We start from the raw sequence: 26121 nt of genomic DNA on the forward strand, positions 1-26121 counted from the left end.
TTTTTTTTAAATTTAGATTAGGGTGGGCATTTTGTAAAAGACCTAAATGTCCTTTTAAGGGCAATGCCCAACAAATGCCCTTTTCAGGGCAATGGGTAGTTTAGGTTTTTTAGTGTTAGGTTTTTATTTTGGGGGGTTTGGTGGGTGGGGGTTTTTTACTGTTAGGGGGACTTTGTGTATTTTTAATGTAAAATAGCTGTTTATCTTGGGGCAATGCCCTGCAAAAAGCCCTTTTAAGGGCTAGTGGCAGTTTATTCTTAGATTAGGAGGTGTTTTTATTTGGGGGGGGGGGGCTTTTTTATTTTCATAGGGATTAGGTTTAATTTTGTAAACTTTGGTAACTTGGTTTTTTTATGTTCTGTAATGTTAGCCTTTTTTATTTTTTCTAATCTTAGCTTTTTATTTTTTGTAACTTTACGCCTAGATTTAGAGTTTGGCGTTAGCCGTCAAAAGCAGCGTTAAGGGGTCCTAACGCTGCTTTTTAACGCCCGCTGGTATTTAGAGTCAGCCAGGAAAGGGTCTACCGCTCACTTTCTTTCCACGACTCGAGGCTACCGCAGATCCCCTTACGTCAATTGAGTATCCTATCTTTTCAATGGAATTTGCCTAACACTGGTATTTCGAGTCTTGGAAGAAGTGAGCGGTAGAGCCTCTACCGACAAGACTCCTACCGCCAAAAAAAGTCAGTAGTTAAGAGATTTATGGGCTAACGCCGGAACATAAAGCTCTTAAATACTGTGCTATAAAGTACACTAACACCCATAAACTACCTATGAACCCCTAAACCGAGGCCCCCCCACATCGCCAACCCTATAATACATTTTTTTAACCCCTAATCTGCCGCTCCGGACACCGCCGCATCTGCCGCTCCGGACACCGCCGCAACTTACATTATACCTATGAACCCCTAATCTGCTGCCCCTAACATCGCCGACACCTACATTATATTTATTAACCCCTAATCTGCCCCCCCAACGTCACCGCCACCTACCTACACTTATTAACCCCTAATCTGCCGACCGGACCTCACCGCCACTATAATAAATGTATTAACCCCTAAACCGCCACACTCCCGCCTCGCAAACACTATAATAAATAGTATTAACCCCTAATCTGCCCTCCCTAATATCACCGCCACCTATAACTATTAGTTACATTGTAGCTATTTTAGGATTTATATTTATTTTACAGGCAACTTTGTATTTATTTTAACTAGGTACAATAGCTATTAAATAGTTAATAACTATTTAATAGCTACCTAGTTAAAATAATTACAAAATTACCTGTAAAATAAATCCTAACCTAAGTTACAAATACACCTAACACTACACTATCAATAAATTAATTAAATAAATTAACTACAATTAGCTAAACTGAAATACAATTAAATAAACTAATCTATAATACAAAAAACAAACAAACACTAAATTACAGAAAATAATTTTTTTTTACAAGAAGTTTAAACTAATTACACCTAATCTAAGCCCCCTAATAAAATAAAAAAGCCCCCCAAAATAATAAAATGCCCTACCCTATTCTAAATTACAAAGTAATCAGCTCTTTTACCAGCCCTTAAAAGGGCCTTTTGCGGGGCATTACCCCAAAGTAATCAGCTCTTTTACCTGTAAATAAAAATACAACCCCCCCAACATTAAAACCCAACACCCACATACCCCTACTCTAACCCACCCAAACCCCCTTAAATAAACCTAACACTAACCCCCTGAAGATCTCCCTACCTTGAGTCGTCTTCACCCAGCCGAGCCGAATTCTTCATCCAAGCAGAACAAGAAGATGTCCTCCATCCGGTAGAAGTCTTCATCCAAGCAGGGTCTTCTATCTTCATCCATCCGGAGCGGAGCCATCTTCCAGCCAGCCGACGTGGAGCCATCCTCTTCAACCGACGGACTAACGATGAATGACGGTTCCTTTAAGGGACGTCATCCAAGATGGCGTCCCTCAAATTCCAATTGCCTGATAGGATTCTATCAGCCAATCGGAATTAAGGTAAGAAAAATCTGATTGGCTGATTCAATCATCCAATCAGATTGAAGTTCAATCCGATTGGCTGATCCAATCAGCCAATCGGATTGACCTTGCATTCTATTGGCTGATCGGAACAGCCAATAGAATGCAAGGTCAATCCGATTGGCTGATTGGATCAGCCAATCGGATTGAACTTCAATCTGATTGGCTGATTGAATCAGCCAATTAGATGACATCCCTTAAAGGAACCGTCATTCGTCGTTAGTCCGTCGGTTGAAGAGGATGGCTCCGCGTTGGCTGGCTGGAAGATGGCTCCGCTCCGGATGGATGAAGATAGAAGACCCCGTTTGGATGAAGACTTCTACCGGATGGAGGACCTCTTCTTGCCCCGCTTGGATGAAGACTTCTACCGGATGGAGGACATCTTCTTTCTCTGCTTGGAGGAAGAATTCGGCTCGGCTGGGTGAAGATGACTCATGGTAGGGAGATCTTCAGGGGGTTAGTGTTAGGTTTATTTATGGGGGGTTTGGGTGGGTTAGAGTAGGAGTATGTGGGTGGTGGGTTTTAATGTTGGGGGGTTGTATTTTTTTTTACAGGCAAAAGAGCTGATTACTTTGGGGCAATGCTCTGCAAAAGGCCCTTTTAAGGGCTGGTAAAAGAGCTGATTACTTTGTAATTTAGAATAGGGTAGGGCATTTTATTATTTTGGGGGGCTTTTTTATTTTATTAGGGGGCTTAGATTAGGTGTAATTAGTTAAAACTAGTGTTTGTTTTTGTATTATAGATTAATTTATTTAATTGTATTTTAGTTTAGATAATTGTAGTTAATTTATTTAATTAATTTATTGATAGTGTAGTGTTAGTTGTATTTGAAACTTAGGTTAGGATTTATTTTACAGGTAATTTTGTAATTATTTAGCTAGGTAGCTATTAAATAGTTATTAACTATTTAATAGCTATTGTACCTAGTTAAAATAAATACAAAGTTGCCTGTAAAATAAATATAAATCCTAAAATAGCTACAATGTAACTGATAGTTATATTGTAGCTATATTAGGGTTTATTTTATAGGTAAGTATTTATTTTTAAATAGGAAAAATTGATTTAATGATAGTAAATTTATTTAGATTAATTTAAATTATATTTAACTTAGGGGGGGTGTTAGGGTTAGACTTAGGTTTAGGGGTTAATAAATTTATTATAGTAGCGGCGAAGTTGGGGGCGGCAGATTAGGGGTTAATATTTGTAGGTAGGTGGCGGCGATGTTAGGGAGGGCAGATTAGGGGTTAATACTATTTATTATAGTGGCAGCGAGGTGGGAGTGCGGCGGTTTAGGGATATTAGGGGGTAATAAATATAATATAGGTGTCGGCGATGTTAGGGGCAGTAGATTAGGGGTCCATAGGTATAATGTAGGTTGCGGCGGTGTCCAGAGCGGCAGATTAGGGGTTAATAATATAATGCAGGTGTCAGCGATAGCGGGGGCGGCAGATTAGGGGTTAATAAGTGTAAGATTAGGGGTGTTTAGACTCGGGGTTCATGTTAGGGTGTTAGGTGTAGACTTAGAGAATGTTTCCCCTTAGGAAACAATGGGGGGGTGTTTTTTTCAGCCAGCTCAGCCCCATTGTTTCCTATGGGGAAATCGTGCACGAGCATGTTTTTCCATCTTACCACTGACTTAAGCAACGCTGGTATTGAGGGTTGAAGTGGAGCTAAATTATGCTCAACGCTCCCTTTTCTGAGGCTAACGCAGCCATTCAGACAACTCTCAATACCAGCGTTGTCTTAAGGGTGCGCTGGAAAAAAAAGCAGCGTTAGCACCACGGGTCTTTACAGACAAAACTCTAAATCTAGGCCTTATTATTTTTTAGTTTAGGTAATTTGTGTTAATTTAGGGGGTGTTAGGTTAGGAGGTGTTAGGTTAGGGGGCTTAGTAATTTAATTAGTTATTTGCATTGTGGGTTTTGGCGGTTTAAGGGGTTAATAGGTTAATTATGTTTATTGCGATGTGGGGATTTTGCGGTTTAGGGTTTAATAGGGTAATTAGGTTTATTGCGATGTGTGGGTTTTGCAGTTTAGGGGTTAATAAGGTAATTAGGTTTATTGCGATGTGTGTGGTTGATGGTTAAGGGATTAAGGAGTTAATTACTTTATTATTTTGCGATGTGTGGGTTTGCCGTGTATAATACTTCGTGTGGGAGGTTCGTTTTTTTTTTTTGTTATACGTCGTGCGGGCGGTGTTTTGTTTTTTTTGTAATGCTCCGTTTGCCTTCGCTGCATCCCGGTGGATTCCGAAACAATGGCAGGGTGGCACCACACTTCCGTTTTCGGAATACACATGGATGCAGCTTCGCCGCATTCAGGTGAATTCTTTTGGCTGCGCACACAGCCAACATTCTGTTGGCTGCCTCGCGCTGCCAACATTCCATTGAGAATGCGTGCGCAACTGCCGACGGCGACGGACATTAAAAACGGAATTATAGTATAGATTCCCCAGTTTTGCATAAGCAATACTTTTATATTAATATACTTTTTGCCTTTATGGTTACCTGTATCTTAGCACCTGCAGACTGCCTCTTATCTTAGTGCTTTTTACAATCATGCTTTTTAGCCAATCAGTGGTGGTTCTTGTCTAACCATTATCATTTTCCACAGGATTGAGCACAGTATTATCTATATGGCACACATGAACTAGCTCTGTGTGGCTATTGTGCAAGATTTACAAAGCTAATAAAAAGTGCGGCCTGCGGGGACATAGAATCAGGCAAAGTTAGAGGTTATAAAGTCTATAAATATAATTGGTAATAAACGATAAAAAAAAGGAAACTGTCCCTTTAACATTATCCTCCTTAATACAGTTAAGGGCAAATGTATAATGAATAAAATAATAGAAGATTGATAGAAATTCTTAATAGAGTCTGTTATAGAATAAAATGTAATATTTGTAACTATGTCTATGATCTTAAAGCTTATTCTATAATGAGGATAAATTTTTTATTTACACTCAATGAATTGTTGGTTTCCAAACTCTCTAAAATTGTCTGAGCAAGTGACATTTTTTAAACCATGACCTGTCATGTCCTGAGAATTTCCTTTGCATGGCAATTTGAGAAGTTTAAAAAATATTTTTGATGAAAGAAAAGTAAAATAGAATATATAGAACATAGTAGATTTAGAATAAATTAAAATAATATAAAGAAAATGTGAAAAAGAGGAGACAGATAGAAAGATTGTGCTCATTCATTGGAGATTTGATGATGTATGTAACTATTATGATGAAGGTTTATGCTGGAATGGTTTCCTAGGGCCCATGGTTGAAGGTTTACACCCTGGCACTGAGATGTGTCACACCTTTATTACCTGGTATTGAATATATGTTGTCTTAGATTTTACCTTCTAACTACAATCAATGCTTCTCCATATCTGTTTTTTGAACAACTTCTCTTGTTGTGGGATTTGTTATTCTCTGACATTTACACAGCAACCTCCAGCCCTGAGCATTTTCTATACACGGGTGTTTGACTTTACATCTCCCTTCCAGTTTTGGCATGACTCCAAACTATCTCATCTTCGTAGAACAACCAGTGAAAATCAACCTGTTTAAATTCCTCTCTGCATGGAGTATTTGGGGTGCCAACTACATGGATTGCTTTGAATCACATGAAACAATGGGAGTAAGTGTTATCAACTATCATGTCAAATGTGTGTATTTGTTATATAGAATGTTGGCAGTATGGTGTCTTCTGTCTGTATAATGGAATATTCAAATTTAGTATATTGGAATTTGTTAGGATACTGTATGCTAGCTATAAAATACATTTCTAATAAGCATGGCTCTTGTGAAAGAAGGCAAATTGATTAGAATTCCAAAAAGGACGCCTTTGTCAGCCACCAACTCTTTCAAGGGGCCACTTAAGTCAAAATGAAAGTTTCATAGTTCAGATAAGGGTGCAATCTAAAGAAAACTTTCCAATATACGCTTTGTGAGGCTCCAGCTCCTACTGAGCATGTAAAAAAGTGTATAGTATATGCATTTTGTGATTGGCTGATTGCTATCACATGATACAGGGGGAGGGAATGTTGGATTAACTTTGAAATTTGCCAGAAAATATTCTACTGCTCATTTAATATTTAAAGTAAGTTCTGTTGCATTGTCTCTATACTGTGTATTTGTCAGTCATTCAATTCTGCTGTATTTAGTGGTCCTTTAAAGGGACACTGAACCCAAACCTTTTCTTGCATGGTTCAGAAACAGCATGCAATTTTAAGCAACTTTCTAATCTACTTTTATTATCATTTTTTTTTTCTCTTGGTATCTTTATTTGGAAAATCAGGAATTTAAACTTAGGAGCCGGCCCATTTTTGGCACAGAACCTGGGTAGCGCTTGCTGATTGGTGGCTACATTTACATTACAATTCCCATTTACTTTAATAGTAAATCTTGTAGAAAAGTAATCAGATTCGTAATAAAGGATTGTGATCACCTCAATTATTGCAAACACTGCAGTCATACAGTACTCAAGATACATGCAAAGGAGCTACATTTTAACAAAGGATACAAAATAAAGGAGATCAATTTGGTAATAGATGGAAATTACAATGTTTTGTAACTTGTTCGATGTACCTGCATGAACGTTTAAAGGGACATTAAAGTCAAAATTAAACTTAAAGGGACATAATACTCATATGCTAAATCACTTGAAACTGATGCAGTATAACTGTAAAAAGCTGACAGGCAAATATCACCTGAGCATCTCTATGTAAAAAAGGAAGATATTTTACCTCACAGTCTCCTTAGCTCAGCAGAGTAAGTTCTGTGTAAAAAAATATACTTCAGCTGTTACTCAGCTGCAGGTAAAAAACAAAAATGAAGAAATGAACAGCAGCCAATCAGCACCAGCAGTGCTGAGGTCATGAACTCTTTTACTGTGATCTCATGAGATTTTACTTAACTCTCATGAGATTTCATAATAAACTTCCTTAAACTGAATAGGGAAATAACATGAGAGTGCACGAAAGCTCACTCCCTTAGCTGTCCCGGGACAGACATACTGATTTGTTGCTTAGAAGTCCTCTACAATGGGATGTGGCTACTGAGGAATTTTTGAGGTAAAATATCTTTCTTTTTTACATAGAGATGTTCAGGTGATATTTTCTAGTAAGCTTTTTACAGCTATGCTGCATCACTTTCAAGTGTTTCAACATTTGGGTATCATGGCCCTTTAAATGGACTGGATAAAGCATGATATTTAAAACAACTTTCCAATTTGCTTGTTATCAAATTTGCTTTGTTTTTTTTTTATCCTTTGTTAGGAGTAAAGCTAAGTCGACTGATAGATGCCCAGGAGCATGCACATGTCTCTAGCCATCTGGCAGCAATGTTTGCAACATTGTTTATGGCAATGTTATACATAGATACAAACACTGCTGCCAACTGCTACAGACGCACTCTCCTGAGATTCTATCAGCCTAAAAGAACAAAGCAAATTTGATAATAGAAGTAAATTGGAAAACTATTCGAAATCACATGATCTATCTGAATCAAAAGATGTATTTTTTGTCCCTTTAATTTGTAAGTCCATGTCCCTTTAATAAATATGATGTAGCCTATATAGATGAATAATTACTCAATTATTTTTGAAAATGCTTGTGATACAATACAATTCTAGAAAGTGTTGTCTTACGCTCTTTCTCCTTGTGTTTTGTGTAGGTATGGATGCACGTTGCAGAAAAGCATACAGGAGAATATCTGAATATAAAATACAGGACCTCCGCATTCAATATATTTCATCACATAAATAGTTATGAAGATAATGGGTTTCTCATTTTGGACCTTTGTTGCTGGAAAGGGTAACATAGATATGATCTGCTAAATTCCATCTACAAAAGTAATTATAGATGATCTTACTAGCTCTGTAATGTATATCAGTGGTTCCCAAAGTGGGTGGTACTGCTGCCTGGGGTAGGTGGGATTACTGATAGGTATGAGAGATGGAAGGTAGTGCTGGGATTACCATAGGGGGGCTCTAGTAGGTAAAGAATGATAGAGGAGGCTAACGGGCCCCCCTCAAGCTCAATGATTATAATTAGTTGTTCTTTAGCCTCAAGCTCAGTGATCATAATTAGTTGTTCTTTAGCCTCAAGCTCAGTGATTATAATTAGTTGTTCTCCAGCCTAGATGTCTAAAGTGAAACAACTTTTTTGCTTTGTATTTGATATTTTACAGGTCACTGCTTTTAAGGCGTTTCATTTTATTATAATTTATGGTTATCCTTAACTTACACTCTTTCTGACTCTGATAGATTGCAGCCACTTGTACAGAAGGCTTGTATTCTTTGTTTTACCAGTGTTGTACATTAGCGTGTTTTATTAACATTAAAGTGATTGTCAAGTTTAGCTTACATGATTCCATATATGTAATATTATTTACTGTATAAATGTAGAGCTATCTTTCTTTTCCATAAAGCATAGTTTAAACTGTTAATTTCAGTTCCAATAATAATCCTCCGTGCATTCTGCCGGTCCACTGGAAACAACATTTTTTTTCGGCGATGTTTTCACCGATTGGCCAATCTGCTTGTATGCCATATGGATTGCCTTAATGTGAGCCATATGGCATACACACGGATTGGCTAAGGGGAGTTTCCAGTGGGCCAGTAGAGGATGGTGCACATAGGATTATTATTGGAACTGAATTTAACCATTTAAACTACTTTTAGAGGGGAAGAAAGGTAGCTCTACACTTATACAGTAACAAATATTACATATATGTAATTGTGTAAGCTAATCTTGACCATCACTTTAACTGTACAGTTTGGAATTACTGTGTAGTAGCAGGAAACAAAGCAAAATGCCTGTTGTGCCTGTCTGAGTAGTTTTACTCACAGTCATTTGATAATGGTTTTCTAGTTTTCTGTACACATGTCTGTATTAACTGTGCATTGCCATAATAGGATGTGGTGGATGCACTTTTAAACCTGCTGCACAGGTGGAGAGAATAGATGCAAGTTATAAACATATTTTATCATTTTTATTAACGTCCATGCAAACAGCTTAGCAGATTTTTCTTTTCCTCATTTGCAGTTTTGAATTTATTTATAATTATTTATACTTGGCCAATTTGAGAGAAAATTGGGAAGAAGTAAAAAAACAAGCTGAAAAAGCTCCGCAGCCGGAAGTGCGCAGATATGTTCTGCCACTGGATATCAAGAAGGTATGGCATTTATACATTAATTACACTCTTTACTTACATTTTTTGTAATGCACACTGCATGATATATATATATATATATATATATATATATACATTTATTTATATACATAAAGTCCTTAAACATTTCATGAATCTGGCATCATTTCATCAAAGAATGGATCCAAATACTGCCTCCCCTCTTAGAGTACGCTGTTTTGAGGGGGTGGGTACTTCTCCTAAAATTTTTTTTTTTTTTTATATGGATATATTGTAATTGTAGAGCAATGTAACCATAACAGTGCTATTTGGTTACATATAAAGTATTTGATTCGGGTCATTAAAGTGATGGTAAACTTTTTACGTTTTATAATGAGATCTTGAATGTTAGTAATATTTTAGATGGACTTTATTTGATCACTTCTAATGACAATGCGCTATAACTTACTTTTTAATCTAGTTGTGTCATTCTAATACCGTAGGCTTCCGCCACCCACTTCAAAAGTAATATTGTTTATGAGCTAATGGTTTGAACTATTCTCCAATCAGCACTCTAGCTACAATAAAAGTGCCATATGGGGAGAGTGCTGATTGGAGAACAGTTTAGACCATTAGCTCACAAACAATATTACTTTCGAAGTAGGTGGCAGATGAGTGCAGTATTAGAATGGCATGACTAGATTTAAAAGTAAGTTATAGCTCATCTTTATTAGAAGTAATCAATTAAAGTCCATCTAAAATATCACTTAGATTCAGGATCTGATTATAAAATGTGGAAAGTTTACCATCACTTTAATCAATTATATAATTCATAACAGAATAAAATAAATATAATATAAAATAATTAGTTGTATAAAACAGGATATATTATTTTAAATAATATGCATTATTCAAACATATTTAAAAAATATTACATTTTCTACAGACTTCTTAAAAAGAAAATAAATGATAAACAATCATAAATATACAAAGGATGAAAGGGGATTATCCTGGAATATTTTTTTCCATAAAGAAAGTAAAAGGCTTATATACACGCATACCTAAAGTCAAATGGTATTATAGTAAAAAATTATAAAAATGCAGCTAGATCTAGTCCTTTATTTAAAGGGTCAGTCTACAATAGAATTTGTATTGTTTTAAAAGATACATAATCCCTTTATTACCCATTCTCCAGTTTTGCATAACCAACACAGTTATATTAATATACTTTTTACCTCTGTGATTACATTGTATCTAAGAACCTTCTTCCAGCCCCCGATCACATGACTGTGACTATATAAAAATCTATTGAGTTGCATTTAGCTTTGTGTTGTGCTAAATCTTAAATAACTCTGGGCGTTAACACAGTGTTATCGATATGGCCCACACGTACTTTCAGTCTGTGTTTGTTAAAAGCAATTTTAAAAGCATGTGATAAGAGGCATCTCTCAAGGGCTTAGAAATTAGCATATGAGCCTGCCTAGGTGTCTCTTTTCAAAGTTCTAAGAATCTGTTGTTGTATTATTTTCTTTTATATTAGTAAAGGTTTTTCTGGTAATTCTTTTTGTAGAATATTCCAGTGATTTCTAATTATCGTTTCTATATCCTTGAAAACACCATTGAATGAAGTAATAAATCTTGGGCAATATTTTTTTATTTTCATTGGTATTGCTTTGTTTTTTAGTGACCAATAAAGCCTTATGTTCTGTTTTCTTTGCCTGTTCAACAACTTGAGTGGTATATATTTTTTCTCTCAAAATTTTTGTTTATAGGGACATTCCAGCCAAAATTGCAATCCACATGGATGCATTTCAATTTTTAATAGAAGCATTTTTGTAATATACATGTATTAGCAAAAATGCTTTTAATTAAAGCTAGAACTGTTTCAAAAGTGTATTTAAGTATGCACCGTGCACCAGCATTTTAAACACAGCACTTGCTCAGAGAGCCCAAGGTGCTTGTACCATCTGGTAATGACTCAATTTGTTAATTGCTAATATGGTACAAGCCCCACTTTCAATTTAAGTTGCAGCAATATTTAAAATGCTGGTGCACTGAGAATATCTAGCTATGCTTCACATGCACATGCAAAGAAAAATGTTAACACTAAAACAGTGATAACTCTTACTAGAATAATTTTTGCCAATACATTTATATTGCAAATATGTTTCTATTCAAAGATGTATTTCATCTATGTGCATTTACATTTTGACTGGAATGCCCCTTTAAGAATTTCTGCAGATTCTTCAAAATCAATTTCAATTTATCTCTGACATTGCCCATAGGGAATATTCTGAATCTACCTGGAGTGGCGGCTTCTAGTCCCATGTAGATAGCTATTTATATCTGTCTCTTTGAAGAACATTTTGGTATTTATTTGTTATTCTTTTTATACAAAGATAAATCCAGGAAATTGATCTCTTTTTGATTTCATTCCTTGGTAAATTTCAGATTCAGATCATTATTATTTAGATATTCCAAAGTTTTTAAATCTTTCCTCACTCTCTCATAACTTTATAACTATCACATCATCAATAAATCTTTTCACATTATTTAAAAAAAAACTGTTATGCCACAATTTTTGATTATCAGAAAATCCCATGTATAAATTCATAAAATACGGGGCAAATTTTGTTCCTAAATTTGTACCCCACTTTTAGTCACCAATAAGCAAGTGTAACCCAGTTTCTGAACCAAAAATTGTCCGGCTTCTAAGCTTTACATTCCTGCTTTTAAAAGAGAGCAAGAGAATGAAGAAAAATGTATAATAGGAATAAGTAGAAAGTTACTTAAAATTTAATGCTCTATCTGAATTATGAAAGAAAAAAATTGAGTTTAGTGTCCCTTTAATCTTTTATCCTAAACCAATCTGATATATACATCCTAGCTTATGAACTTTAACAAAGTGATCTTCTGTAAACTAAATTACATAAGTGAATTTATGAGGACGGAATATACACATATATGTACACATAAATATAGACTGTATTACGTAAATTTCTAAGAGTGTGTTAAATATTAAATACATAATACTCGAATCTGGGAAGTGCATAGAAAGTACATGGAAATTACACAGAAGACCTACTTGTTCAGTAACAATCTACGTCCAATAATTGATAAGATCATATTCTGAGTTAAGTCCCAATGGAACTCTGGTTTTTAATCTAAAAATCCAGTACATTTCTCTTTTCCCTAACAATCTATCACAGTCTCTACCTAGTGGTGGGTACGTGACCCTTTCAATTGCCTGCCATTGAAAGGTAGCATTGTTGTAGCTTTACTTTGCTAAAGTTCATAAGTTAGGATATATATATATCATGCTGGTTTAGGATAGAAGATTAAGAATTTCTGGTATATAGTTTTGAATAATAATAACACTAGTAATATCATAGATTATATTACATCTTGTTACTATTTTCCCAACTATTTCCTTATTATGACCACATTAATCACTCTTATGCAGGTTATAAAAGGGTAGTTATTACTTTAAATCTAAGAAAGTTATAGAGTCTGCAATGATTGTTTTTAGCCATATTTGTTTAAGGATCTTAAATGTGAGGGCCCAGGTGTGAAGTCCTAAGCTATGATTTCACACTGCGACTCTTTGTATGGATTTTATTACACCCCCCCCCCCCCGTGTTCATCTTTTAATATTGATTTCAATAAAGATATTTTTAAGGAACTCCACCACTGTCAATTATTTTCTTTTGCTTACTGACAAAATAGAAGATGCATTCACATAGTTAAGCAGTGGTGTGGATGGAAACAGATTACATTAAGTTCCTATAAAAGTCATGATTGAGCAATCCTCTTTTAAAACCCAATTTCTAAGATCTCAGTACTGTTATTGACAATCACAACAGTGTGAGAGGGACTTGCAAGCAAATATTATATTAAAATGAATAAAAACATGCCATTTGTAGATGTTGAGATCCTGAAGTGGCTTTTCCTGCAGGTTCCCTCAACACATATACATTTGTATATGAACCTATACATAAGTAAATATGTGTCTTGTCCACTGTATACAGCATCTTTAATAGGGTTAATTGAGCTTTAATGAAACAACACCATATATGTTAAAGGGACAGTCTAGACCAAAATGAACTTTCATGATTCAGATAGAGAATGCTATTTTAAACAATTTTCCAATTTACTTTTATCACCAATTTTGCTTTGTTCTCTTGGTATTCTTAGTTGAAAGCTAAACCTAGGAGGTTCATATGCTAATTTCTAAGCCCTTGAAGGCCGCCTCTTCTCTCAGTGGATTTTGACAGTTTTTCCCCACTAGAGGGTGTTAGTTCATGTGTGTCATATAGATAACACTGTGCTCACGCACGTGGAGTTCCAGGGAGCCAGCACTGATTGGCTAAAATGGATGTCTGTCAAAAGAACTGAAATAAGGGGGGCAGTTTGCAGAGGCTTAGATACAAGGTAATCACAGTGGTAAAAAGTGTATTTATATAACTGTGTTTGTTATGCAAAACTAGGGAATGGGTAATAAAGGGATTATCTATATTTTTAAACAATAACAATTCTGCGGTAGACTGTCCCTTTAATAAATCTCTAGCATGTCTCCTGTGGCCATTTCAGAGTGTTTTGAACATAAGCAAGATAATAGACTATTTGCAAATAAGCGTTAAAGGGACAGTAAACCTTAAAAATAATGTTATATAATTCTGCACATAGTGCAGAATTATATAACATTATTTAAGTGCTATAGTTCTAAAAGACTTTTTTACCTTTTAATATGTAAAAAATATGGCGCTTTTACAGACCCGCTCTCTGCTCTCTGCTGAGCAGGTCTGTTATATTTAGTCAGCGCATCGGGCCAGATGTATAGTCACAGCCCGGCCCGACCGCGCCAAAGCACTAAGTGCAGCTCGCTCCTGTGACAAGAGCGAGCTGCACTTAGTCTTATGGCGCGATCGGGCCGTGCTGTGACTATACAGCTGGCCCGATGCGCTGACTAAATATAACAGACCCTCTCCTCAGAGAGCAGAGAGCGGGTCAGTAAAAGCGCCATATTTTTTACATATTAAAAGGTAAAAAAGGCTTTTAGAACTATAGCACTTAAATAATGTTATATAATTCTGCACTATGTGCAGAATTATATAACATTATTTTTAAGGTTTACTGTCCCTTTAAATAGTGTTAAACATGTCCTAAATGCCCCTTTGAGGACTTATCAAGTGCCTAGAGGTGTTTCATTCAAAAAGGCAAAACTGATCTCAAAAATGTGTTAAAAGGGACTCAAAAATGGATTGTGATAGCAGAGAACTTTTTGGCCCCGTAGGAAAAATAGGGCTTCTATTGAAGATCTGAGAAACTGTTTGTGAGTGCAGGAAAAAGCCCAAAACACTCTATTGTGATTGCACTGAATCAAAAAGTTACCATTTTGTCCCAAAAAAGAGTTGAGAAAGCCATGGCCGATAGGTTATGATCAAGGCCATTGTTGGTTATTTAGGACAGGAACATGAGTTTTCTTATTTAGAAAACGGGAACATTTAAAATTTTTAGAATGCCCTTTAAGATTAAATAAAAAATAAATTTGACTGCAATTCCTCATTCAAAGGTACAGTCATGTCAAAATTAAACTTTCATGCAATTTTAAACAACTTTCCAATTTACTTTTATCATCAAATCTGCTTTGTTCTCCATATTCTTTGTCGAAAGCTAAAGCTAGGTATCAGTGCATTTTGACAGTTTTTCACAGCTAGACAGTGCTAGATCATGTGTATCATATAGATAACATTGTAACCACTCCCGTGGAGTTATTTATGAGTCAGCACTGATTGACTAAAATGCAAGTCTGTCAAAAGAACTGAGATAAGGGTGCAGTCTGCAGAGGCTTAGATACAAGGTAATCACAGAGGTAAAGAAAATATATATTAATGTAACAGTGTTTAAATCAAACTTTCCCCTCATTTACCTCTCCCTTTGTCCTGGGTTCAGCATATAAAAACGGACTGCTCTACAAACATATTAATGCTAACACCTTTGAGGATTGGGGGTACCACTGGCACAAATATTCAATTCCTGTTCCAAAATAAAAATAATGTGTTTAAACTTTTTTCTTCTGCAACAAAATATTTGAACATGTTTATATAGTGCTCTTTAATATAGAGATGGTTTGAATGAAATCTCTATTTAAGGAACAAAGTCACATTTCCTCAGAGAGATAATGAAATATTTTGTCATGCATTTAGACACCCGTCCCTTATTCAATATAATCATCTAGATGCAAACATTAGAGGTGATGCGTAAGTCAGCTGAAAAGGAAAAGATAGCTAGATAGATCGATAGATAGATTGATAGATAGATGATAGATAGATAGATAGATAGATAGATAGATAGATAGAACCAAAAACTGAAGTAAATTTTCATGAAAAACATAATGTAACAATATATATATTTTGGATTTTTTTCTCAAAACTTTATGGTTTTATATATGGGCATATATTTCCCTTTTGCTGCTCTCCAAGAGTAGAAGAGAGTATCTTAAATTAACCAGATTATCTAACACTTGTAAAAATAAAAAATAAAAAAAATAATATACTTGTAAAATCCAAATATGGAAGGAGTGTGACATATTAATAACTGATAAACACCTCATCGCAAATCTCTTATGATTACCTTTATTGTCAATACTTTCGTCATAGGTTTAACCCTGTATATGATCAAACAAATGTCCTAATGCAAAGCAGAATTAAATACATTTATAATATTTTTTAAAGGTACAGTGTACTGAAACAATTCTCTCTAATAATGTTTTCTATATGAGCCATGTTACCTGATTGAGTGAAAATTGTTTACAAATCGCTCATTTACCTTTATTTCGGTCGTTATGCCTTTTGAAACCACCACCTATATTAAAAACTGGTGTAGACTGGTAAAACTGGTAAAGGACCAGTCAACACATTAGATTTGCATAATCAACAAATGCAAGATAACAAGACAATGCAATAGCACTTAGTCTGAACTTCAAATGAGTAGTAGATTTTTTTATAACAAATTTCAAAGTTATGCATATTTCCACTCCCCTTGTACCATGTGATAGCAATCAGCCAATCACAAATGCATATACGTATAGTCTGTGAATTCTTGCACATGCTCAGTAGGATCTGGTGACTCAAAAAGTATAAATATAAAAGACTGTGCACATTTTTTTAATGGAAGTAAATTGGAAAGTTGTTTAAAATGACATGCTGTATCTGAATCATGAAAATTTAATTTAACCTGAGTGTCCCTATACAGCAGTATCTGCTATAAAAAAGAAGCTATTTAAACAAAGAGAACAGCAGAAATTAACCTCCCAGTCAGGATGGGATGAGAGAGCGCTACCTGGAGAGTGTTCCTGGAGCAGCTTTGAATACAATGACATATTGAAAGCTGCTTGCATGAGTACATTGTCCCTTTCATCTTAAAGGGACAGTATACTATAAAATTGTTTTTCCAATTACTTTTTTTTACCAGCTGCAAGGTATAAAATGTATGAGATTTGCTTTTTTAAGGCTTATTTGTGTATATGAATTAGCTGATTTTGTGTTTTGAAGCCACCACCTAATAAAATGGGTTGAGCTTGTAGGTATAATAAGATCTCATTACTTAATCACATTATGTACATATACCTGCTTCTTTATCTTATATCTGTAGGTATAATCAGATCTCATTACTGTATCACATTGTGTATATATACCTGCTTCTTTATCTTATATATGTAGGTATAATCAGATCTCATTACTGTATCACATTGTGTATATATACCTGCTTCTTTATCTTATATATGTAGGTATAATCAGATCTCATTACTGTATCACATTGTGTACATATACATGTGTCTTTATCTTATATCTGTAGGTATAATCAGATCTCATTACTGTATCACATTGTGTATATATACCTGCTTCTTTATCTTATATCTGTAGGTTTAATCAGATCTCATTACTGTATCACATTGTGTACATATATCTGCTTCTTTAACTTATATCTGTCCATAAACCAATCACCAATACTTGGAGAGAACAATGGAAAATTATCATTTTATTACCTTATCTCTTCTATAACCCACTGGGAGTGTAATTTCTTCTACTAGCTGTGTTAACAGAGCTTGGCCTTGAGGCCAAAAACTTTCAGGATGGGTGGGGATACCACAGGCTAAATAAACTAATTCAAACGCCAATATAAGGGTAATGGAAATACTTGTAAACAATTTAATACACTCCAGCAGGTAAAAGTGGCTAATTGGGAACAAATTATAGGGGAAAACATTTTTGAGTAAACTGTCCCTTTAAGTGGGTGGGTGATGATTGGTCTGAAGTGGCAAACAAATCACAGGCATAATATTATGACAAAGGGAAAAAAACTACTTTCTGCTGTTTTAAAGAAATTCCGGTAGTGACATCTTTCATGCAGTCATTAGCAGTGGTGCTGCTATAGCAAATAGTATCTTTGAGCTTCCATACAAAGTACTAATTATTACTGTTAATTGTTTTTTCAACATGTGGCTGCCGGTAGCTAAATGCCAGTCTAACTGCATGCAAGTCACAACTGCTTGTGATACAGCCTGTTGCAAATAATTAGATCAGGATTGAGATCTGTCTTACCGACCTATAGCAGTGTATGGTATTGGATCCCATTCTGAAAATATGTTACAAACTGTGTTTCTGATAAAAGAATAAATTATGAATCATTACCATAACATACATTCAACGTCTTATACTGTTTTTATTTTTATTTTTTTAACCCAGGTTGATACTGGTAAGAATCTAGTGACCCTGCCTTACACCACAGCCACAGCCACTCTGCGCAGTGATGAAACAATCTGGCTGGAACCAGAGGTTCTTTTCTCAGGACCTCGCCAAGGTCAGAGCATTTCTTATAATTGTATTAACAACACATAGAAAAACCATAATACAAGGTATCGTAACTGTTTTAGTTTTCTCTCAACAGCCTTTGAGTTTCCACAAATTAATTATACGAAATATGCTGGAAAATGCTACACATACGCATATGGGCTCGGATTAAACCATTTTGTTCCAGATAGGGTAAGATTATTGCTTGGGATAGGCAACTAACTCTCTAAGTAAAATAATGCATTTGCATAAAGGAAGATTACACATGCTCAACATATAATCTTGTTAGCGTCATATATATATATATATATATATATATATATATATATATATATACAGGTGGCCCTCGTTTTACAACGGTTCAATTTAAACCGTTTCAGAATAACAACCTTTTTTTCCAGTCATGTGACTGCTATTGAAAAGCATTAAGAAGCAGTGCATTTATTAAAATAGCCAGTAGGTGGAGCTGTCCGCTTGTGTTGCAGCAAAGCCAAGCAAGCTGAAATTAATCAGTTTAACCAGACCTGAGCTATCGAGCAGATTTCAAAGGAACAAGATCTTCCTGTCTATAAATCAGTCTAGATTGGAATGCATAGAAAGAACTGTTTACAGAAAAATGCAAGTGAAGTCTGTGTTGTGTGATTATTTTATTAGGTTTATAATGTTGTTTAGCAAATGTTTTTGTTCATTTAACTTAGTTTAATTATATATTCTGTGTTGTGTGATTATTTTATTAGGTTTATAATGCTGTTTAGCATTTAAAGTCTTCATTTCAAAGCTTTAAAAATAATGTATTAGGTGTTACTTATGACAAATTTGAGAGGGGCCTGGAACCTATATCCCTCACTTCCCATTGACTTACATTATAAACTGGGTTTCAATTTACAACAGTTTCGATTTACAACCATTCCTTCTGGAACCTAACCACCGGCGTAAACTGAGGGCTACCTGTATATATACATATATATATATATATATATATATATATATATATATATATATATATATATATTTATTTATTTATATGTATATATGTATAGTTAGTGCTCACAGGATTCACTTTAAAGGAGCACTGTATATTCCTCTTATAATGTGCTTCCAAATACTTGTTGCACCAGCTGCATATAATTAAAGGTAGAAAAAATTTGATTGCTCCTTAAAGGGATATAAAACCCAAAAATGTTCTTTCTATTATCAAATTTGTTTTGTTCTCATGATATTCTGTGTTGAAGAGATACCTAGGTAGCATCTGGAGCGCTGCATGGCAGGAAATAGTGCTCTTGCAAATGGATAACATTCTTGCAACACTGCTGCCATATAGTGCTAAAGAAATTGTCTGGCTTCTAAGCCTTTGTCCCTGCTTTTCAACAAAAGATACCAAAAGAACAAATACAAATTGATAATAAAAGTAAATTAGAAAGTTGTTTAAAATTGCATGTACCTTTGCAGTTTTGGGGTGCAAGAACAGACACCCCCAGCCACTTTTAGAATCAACACCAAAGAGAAAGGGAAGTGCTCATTAAAGGGCCATTAAACCCCAAAATTGACTTTCATGATTCAGATAGAAAATACAATTTTATACAATATTGCAATTTACTTCTATTACCTAATTTGCTGCAATCTTTAGATATCCTTTGTTAAAGAAATATCAATGCACATTGGTGAGCCAATCACATGAGGCATCTATGTGCAGCCACCTATCAGAAGCTACTGAGCCTATCTAGATATGCTTTTCAGGAAAGCATATCAAGAGAATGAAGCAAATTAGATAAGAGAAGTAAATTAGAAAGTTGTTTAAAATGGTATTCTCTATCTGAATGATAAAAGAAAAAATGTGGGTTTAATGTCCCTTTAATTTCTCTGCAGCTTTTAGCTTATTGGAATAACACAAAACATTGATAACTAATGAGTGCGTTGTCAATATTAAGAATATATAGAGATTCTTTATAATAGACATCTTTGCAAAACATAGTAACCTTGCTTTGAAGTATGACTGTCAAATTAGCTACTTGCATGATATTTATTATGGGGCAAGTTTAAGCATGTTAAGTAAATACACTTTTTTTGTGTGTTTTCTTTATAGCTTTCAAAGCTGAATGTTAAAACCAAGGAAACACAGGTGTGGCATGAACCAAACTCATATCCATCAGAGCCTATATTTGTGCCAAGCCCCGATGCCTTGGAGGAAGATGACGGTAATGATGTTTAACCCTTGACACGCTTTTAAGTAGGAATATGAAGCATGTCATAAAGTGTTGAGGCTTTTATGGCACTTTGTTAAAGTTTTATGAAAGATCAGTAATAAATGCTCTAAAGTGCTCACGCATTTTCTTATTGCCTTATTGCTTGCGCAGAACTACAGTATGTGCGAGATATGAAACCGTGCTCCTTTGGTAAAATAAATATATGTTAAATCAAAGTAAACATAAAAAGATTGTTTAAAAGGAATAACAAACAACTTACTTGGTTGGTTTTTTTGCATGATGAGCACTGAGACATTTGCAGTGTAGCGACTGCCTACAGCTAGATAAGAACGCATACATGCTGAGAACTAAAATCGCATTTTGCCTCTTCTGAGCATGGGCAAGAAACCAAGCCTATTTATATTGCTCTAGATTCTAGAGCAATATAAATAGGCTTGGTTTCTAGAGTCTAGAAGATTTATGACATCAAGCTATATGTGCCCTCCTGTACAGAGACCAGCGCCCTTGTAAGGCTGTGGCAGGAAATCTACCCCAATGTAATCTGCTAGGGAATCACCTATCCTAAGAAAGGATAGTTGTTAGTGTGCCCTTGTAGACAGGGCTGGGAATTGTAAAACATTTATATCTGTCAATTAATTGTTATGTATTAAAATTGTATTTTATTATCTAGAGATCAGTAATATAACCTTATAGGGGCAGATTTAATAAATCGCGGGTGTACATGATTCACTGTAGCGAATCATGTCCGCTCAACATCGCTAAATGCCAACAACATACACTGTCAGCATTTAACATTGCACAAGCATTTCTGGTGAAATGCTTGTGCAATGCCGCCCCCTGCACATTCACGGACAATTGCCCGCTAGCAGTGGGTGTAAGTCATCCTGATCGTATCTGATCGGGATGATTGCTGTCCGCTGCCTCAGAGGTGGAGGAGAAGTTAAGAAACAGTGGTCTTACGACCGCTGCTTCTTAACTCCTGTTTCTGGCGAGCCGGAAACTTCGGGGGTAGATTGAAGCATCGGCTGCTTAATAAATCAACCCCATATTGTTTACATACCCAGGTAGCCTTAATGTGATGGTAAAGTTGCTGTAATAACATTGCAGTCGAAAAAGGTAATAAGAAAAAATAAATTTATTAGAAATAGGAGGACTATTTTTTTAGCGTTTTTAGTAATGAGGTTGTTAAATCCAAAACTCTGTTTTAAAAACTTTAAATTTACCATCACTTTAACATTAGGCATTCTCCACTGTGTCTGGTAGTATTAATGAAGGAGAAGCAAACATTAAAGTGTCATAAAACATTTTGAGTTACGTGCATATGAAAAAAGGGTTAACTGAGATAAAACATTGTGTGAAAAAAGTGAAAAAAAAGCTTATAAGTATTTTAATAAAATTTCCAAAAATATGCAAAATTACTTAGACTTTAGTGTTGCCAAGTGTAGCCTGCTCCACCTCCCTTATCAGTGTCTTACTCCAAACCCTGAAGTATCATGTAACAAAGTGTGCATGTGAGGATAATTACTTGATGAGGGATATCAGATACTGTTATTGTTTGTTGCCAAGAGACTTGCTCGTTTCCATGGGGGTAATGTCACATGCTTTGTAAAAGCTTCAGCATTATACTGTGCACTGCTTTAGTCAGGTGTCATGGGACTCTGCCTCCTACCGTGCATGTGCACGAGTGCATTCTGCCATAGCTATGGCCTGGATAGTACCTTCCATATATGGAAATGCCCAGGGGGAGCTCGCTGCATGCAAAACTATGCCTGAATTAAAGGGGATAGAGGGTTAAAAAAGAAACCGTTTTGCATGTAAGCTTTGGCTGCATTATATATTTAGAAACGTATGTTAGTTCATACTGATTTATGTCCCTTTTAGCCAGGCAGTGATACCATACCCAGCTTAGTCTCCAAAAGGGTTTAGTATGGAGATTTAGGACAAGCCTTTAAACTGCTTCTCTTCTGCTCCATCAGCCAAGCATCCCATAGCTATTCATTTATTTAAAAAAATAAAAAAGATAATGTACAATTATTTACAATATATCATGTTTTAAACATAGCGTTTACCAAGTAATAACAACGTACTCTAATGCAGGGGTCAGCAATCTTAGCACCCCAAATGTTTTGGAACTTGATTTCCCATGATGCTCAGACACACTTTAGGCTGGCTGAGTATTATGGGAAATGTAGTTCTGAAACATCTGGGGTGCCAAGGTTGCTGAAACCTGCTTTAATGTGTTGGAGCATTTTCCTTTCTTGTAGAAAACTATCGGCTAGATTACGAGTTTTTCGTTTTGAGTTGTGCGGTGCTAACGAGCAGTTTTGTCTCACCGCTCACTTACCTACAGCGCTGGTATTACAGGTTTTTACAAACCCGGCGTTAAAAGACAAGAAGTGAGCGCAGAGCAAAATTGTGCTCCTTACCGCACTTCAATACCAGCGCTGCCTAAGTCAGCGGTGAGCTGGTCGTACGTGCTCGTGCACGATTTCCCCATAGGAATCAACAGGGAGATCCGGCTGAGAAAAAGCCTAACACCTGCAAAAAAGCAGCGTAAAACTCCATAACGCAGCCCCATTGATTCCTATGGGGAAATACATTTTATGTCTACACCTAACACCCTAACATGAACCCCGAGTCTAAACACCCCTAATCTTATACTTAACCCTTAATCTGCCGCCCCCGACATTGCCGACACCTGCATTATATTTATTAACCCCTAATCTGCCGCTCCGGACACCACCGCCACCTATATTATACTTATGAACCCCTAATCTGCTGCTCCCAACATCGCTGACACCTACATTATATTTATTAACCCCTAATCTCCCTCCCCCAAAGTCGCTGCAACCTAACTACACTTATTAACCCCCAATCTGCCGCCCCCAACGTCGCCCCCACTATAATAAACATATTAACCCGTAAACAGCCGCAGTCCCGCCTCGCAAACATTAGTTAAATATTATTAACCCCTAAGCTGCCGCTCCCAACGTCGCCGCCACTATACTAAATGTATTAACCCCTAAACCTAAGTCTAACCCTAACACCCCCTAACTTAAATATAATTTAAATAAATCTAAATAAAAATTTATATTATTACCTAAATAATTCCTATTTAAAACTAAATACTTACCTGTAAAATAAACCCTAAGCTAGCTACAATATAACTAATAGTTACATTGTATCTAGCTTAGGGTTTATTTTTATTTTACAGGCAAGTTTGTATTTATTTTAACTAGGTACAATAGTTATTAAATAGTTATTAACTATTTAATAGCTACCTAGCTAAAATAAATACAAAAGTACCTGTAAAATAAAACCTAACCTAAGTTACAATAACACCTAACCTAACTCTACAATTAAATAAATTAACTAAATTAAAAACAATTAAATAAATTAAATTAGTTAAAGTACAAAACCACCCCCACTAAATTACAGAAAATAATAAACAAATTACAAGATATTTAAACTAATTACACCTAATCTAATAGCCCTATCAAAATAAAAAAGCCCCCCCCCCCCAAAATAAAAAAAAACCTAGCCTAAACTAAACTATCAATACCCCTTAAAAGGGCCTTTTGCTGGGGGATTGCCCCAAAGAAATCAGCTCTTTTACCTTTAAAAAAAAATACAAACAACCCCCCAACAGTAAAACCCACCACCCACACAACCAACCCCCCAAATAAAATACTATCTAAAAAAAACTAAGCTCCCCATTGCCCTGAAAAGGGCATTTGGATGGGCATTGCTCTTAAAAGGGCAGTTAGCTCTATTGCAGGCCCAAACCCTAACCTAAAAGTAAAACCCACCCAATACACCCTTAAAAATACCTAACACTAACCCCCTGAAGATCGACTAACAGTTCTGAAGACCGAACATCCATCCTCAAGGAAGCGGCAGAAGTCTTCATCCAAGCCAGGCCGAAGTCCTCAACGAAGCCGGAAGAAGTCTTCATCCAAGCCGATCGAAGTGGTCCTCCAGATGGGCAGAAGTCTTCATCCAGACTGCATCTTCTATCTTCATCCATCCGACATGGAGCAGCTCCATTTTCACGTCATCCGACGTGGAGCATCCTCTTCTGCCGGCGACTAACGACAAATGAAGGTTCCTTTAAGTGACATCATCCAGGATGGCGTCCCTTATATTCCGATTGGCTGATAGAATTCTATCAGCCAATCGGAATTAAGGTAGAAAAAATCCTATTGGCTGATGCACTCAGCCAATAGGATTGAAGTTCAATCCTATTGGCTGATCCAATCAGCCAATAGGATTGAGCTCGCATTCTATTGGCTGTTCCAATCAGGGTAGGGTGTACCACTCACTTTTTGGCCTCCCAGGACAGACTCGTAATACCGGCGCTATGGAAGTCCCATAGAAAAAAGACTTTTTTTTACCGTTTTACGGTAAGGCCAAAAAAGTGTGCGGTGACCCTAAACCATACCAGCGGGCGTAAAAAAGCAGCGTTAGGACCTCTTAACGCTGCTTTTTTACCCTAACGCACAACTCGTAATCTAGCCGTATGTGTTTAAAGGGACGTGAAACTCAAAATGTTTCTTTTATGAGTCAGATAGAGCATACATTTTGAAACAACTATATCTATTATGAAATTTGCTTAATTCTCTTGGTATTCTTTTTTGAAGAGCAAAAATGTACTACTGGGAGCTAGCTGAATACATCAGATGAGCCAACGACAAGAGACATTTTTGTGCAGCCACCATTTACAGACTAACTCCCAGTAGTGCATTGCTGTTCCTGAACCTACGTTAAGTATGCTTTCAACAAAGGATACCAATAGAACAAAGCAAATTAGTTAACAAAAGTAAATTAGAAAGTTGTTTAAAATGTCATGCTCTATCGGAATAATTAAAGTTTAATTTTGTTTTTACTGTCCCTTTAAGCATTGCAAAATGATTAAACACACTAATGCACTGTCAGTTTTAAGCTTAAAGGGACATTAAACATTGTTTAATTACATGTATATTTACTTTGTTCTCCTTTTCTGTCATTGAAATCTGAATATTGTGGGCTTTACAATTCATGTTAAACATGGGAGTGCAGACACCGCTATATCCCACACAGTCAGTGGTTACACACTCTAGTAAGCCATTTATAAACATTAGAGCAGAAAAGGTAGCCTAAGTTACAGTATGGCGGCGCTCACTGCTTTATAGACATTAACTTTACCCTTATTTTTTAAATATTTAAACAACTAATATAATTTTGCAAATGCACGTACAAATTATTCTCCAGCTAATCTTTATGCTGAATATATCCTTCAAGCAATTATTTATTTTGTGTTTAATGTCCCTTTAACATGGCAAGCAAGCCAATCAGAGGTGGAATATTTACAAAGCCACCAATCAGTTGAATCCTGCAGAAATATTCTTCTTTTTAGCATTATATTGTAATTATGTGTCTTTCCTTCACAAATAATACCCCCTTTAAGTGAGATAAACAGCTCTCAAGGTAAAATTTGCCTTTATAAAATTCCTCGCATTACGGACAAGTGTCTCACCAGATCAGAAAGCTTTACAGTATCGGGTCCATAGAGATGTAGAAGCAGTAGTGCAATAGGAAAATGATATTGCGCATTTGAGCATTTTAATATTTCCCTTTTAGGTTTCTTTAAACACAGATGATTTCATTCCATTCTATGCTTATGATTTCAGGTGTGGTGCTGACAGTGGTTGTTAGACCAGCAGTAGGACACAAGCCAGCCTTCCTTCTCATATTGGATGCCAAGGACATGAGCGAGATCGCTAGAGCTGAAGTAGACATCAACATACCAGTCACATTCCATGGAATGTTCAAAAAAGCCTGAAACCAGATAGAATGACAAGTTGTGTTTGGAAACACTTAACTTTATATATATTACAATTGCAATGTTTACAAACATATAGAACATAAAAAA

General features: G+C 35.7%; 1 protein-coding gene across 1 annotated transcript in view; it reads left to right on the top strand.

The window, feature by feature from the left end:
- RPE65 (retinoid isomerohydrolase RPE65) overlaps positions 1 to 26121 on the top strand; it is a 122773-nt gene that overhangs the window by 96482 nt on the left and 170 nt on the right. Inside the window, exons 8-14 of the mRNA XM_053693930.1 lie at positions 5528 to 5660; positions 7697 to 7836; positions 9070 to 9199; positions 17902 to 18016; positions 18104 to 18198; positions 20090 to 20201; positions 25880 to 26121. The exon at positions 25880 to 26121 is cut by the window's right edge and continues 170 nt beyond it. Of these exons, the coding sequence (XP_053549905.1) occupies positions 5528 to 5660; positions 7697 to 7836; positions 9070 to 9199; positions 17902 to 18016; positions 18104 to 18198; positions 20090 to 20201; positions 25880 to 26031 (877 nt within the window). The 3' untranslated portion in view covers positions 26032 to 26121. The remainder of the gene's footprint in view (positions 1 to 5527; positions 5661 to 7696; positions 7837 to 9069; positions 9200 to 17901; positions 18017 to 18103; positions 18199 to 20089; positions 20202 to 25879) is intronic.

This window comes from Bombina bombina, chromosome 10 (genome assembly GCF_027579735.1).
Source record: "Bombina bombina isolate aBomBom1 chromosome 10, aBomBom1.pri, whole genome shotgun sequence".
Taxonomy (NCBI): domain Eukaryota; kingdom Metazoa; phylum Chordata; class Amphibia; order Anura; family Bombinatoridae; genus Bombina; species Bombina bombina.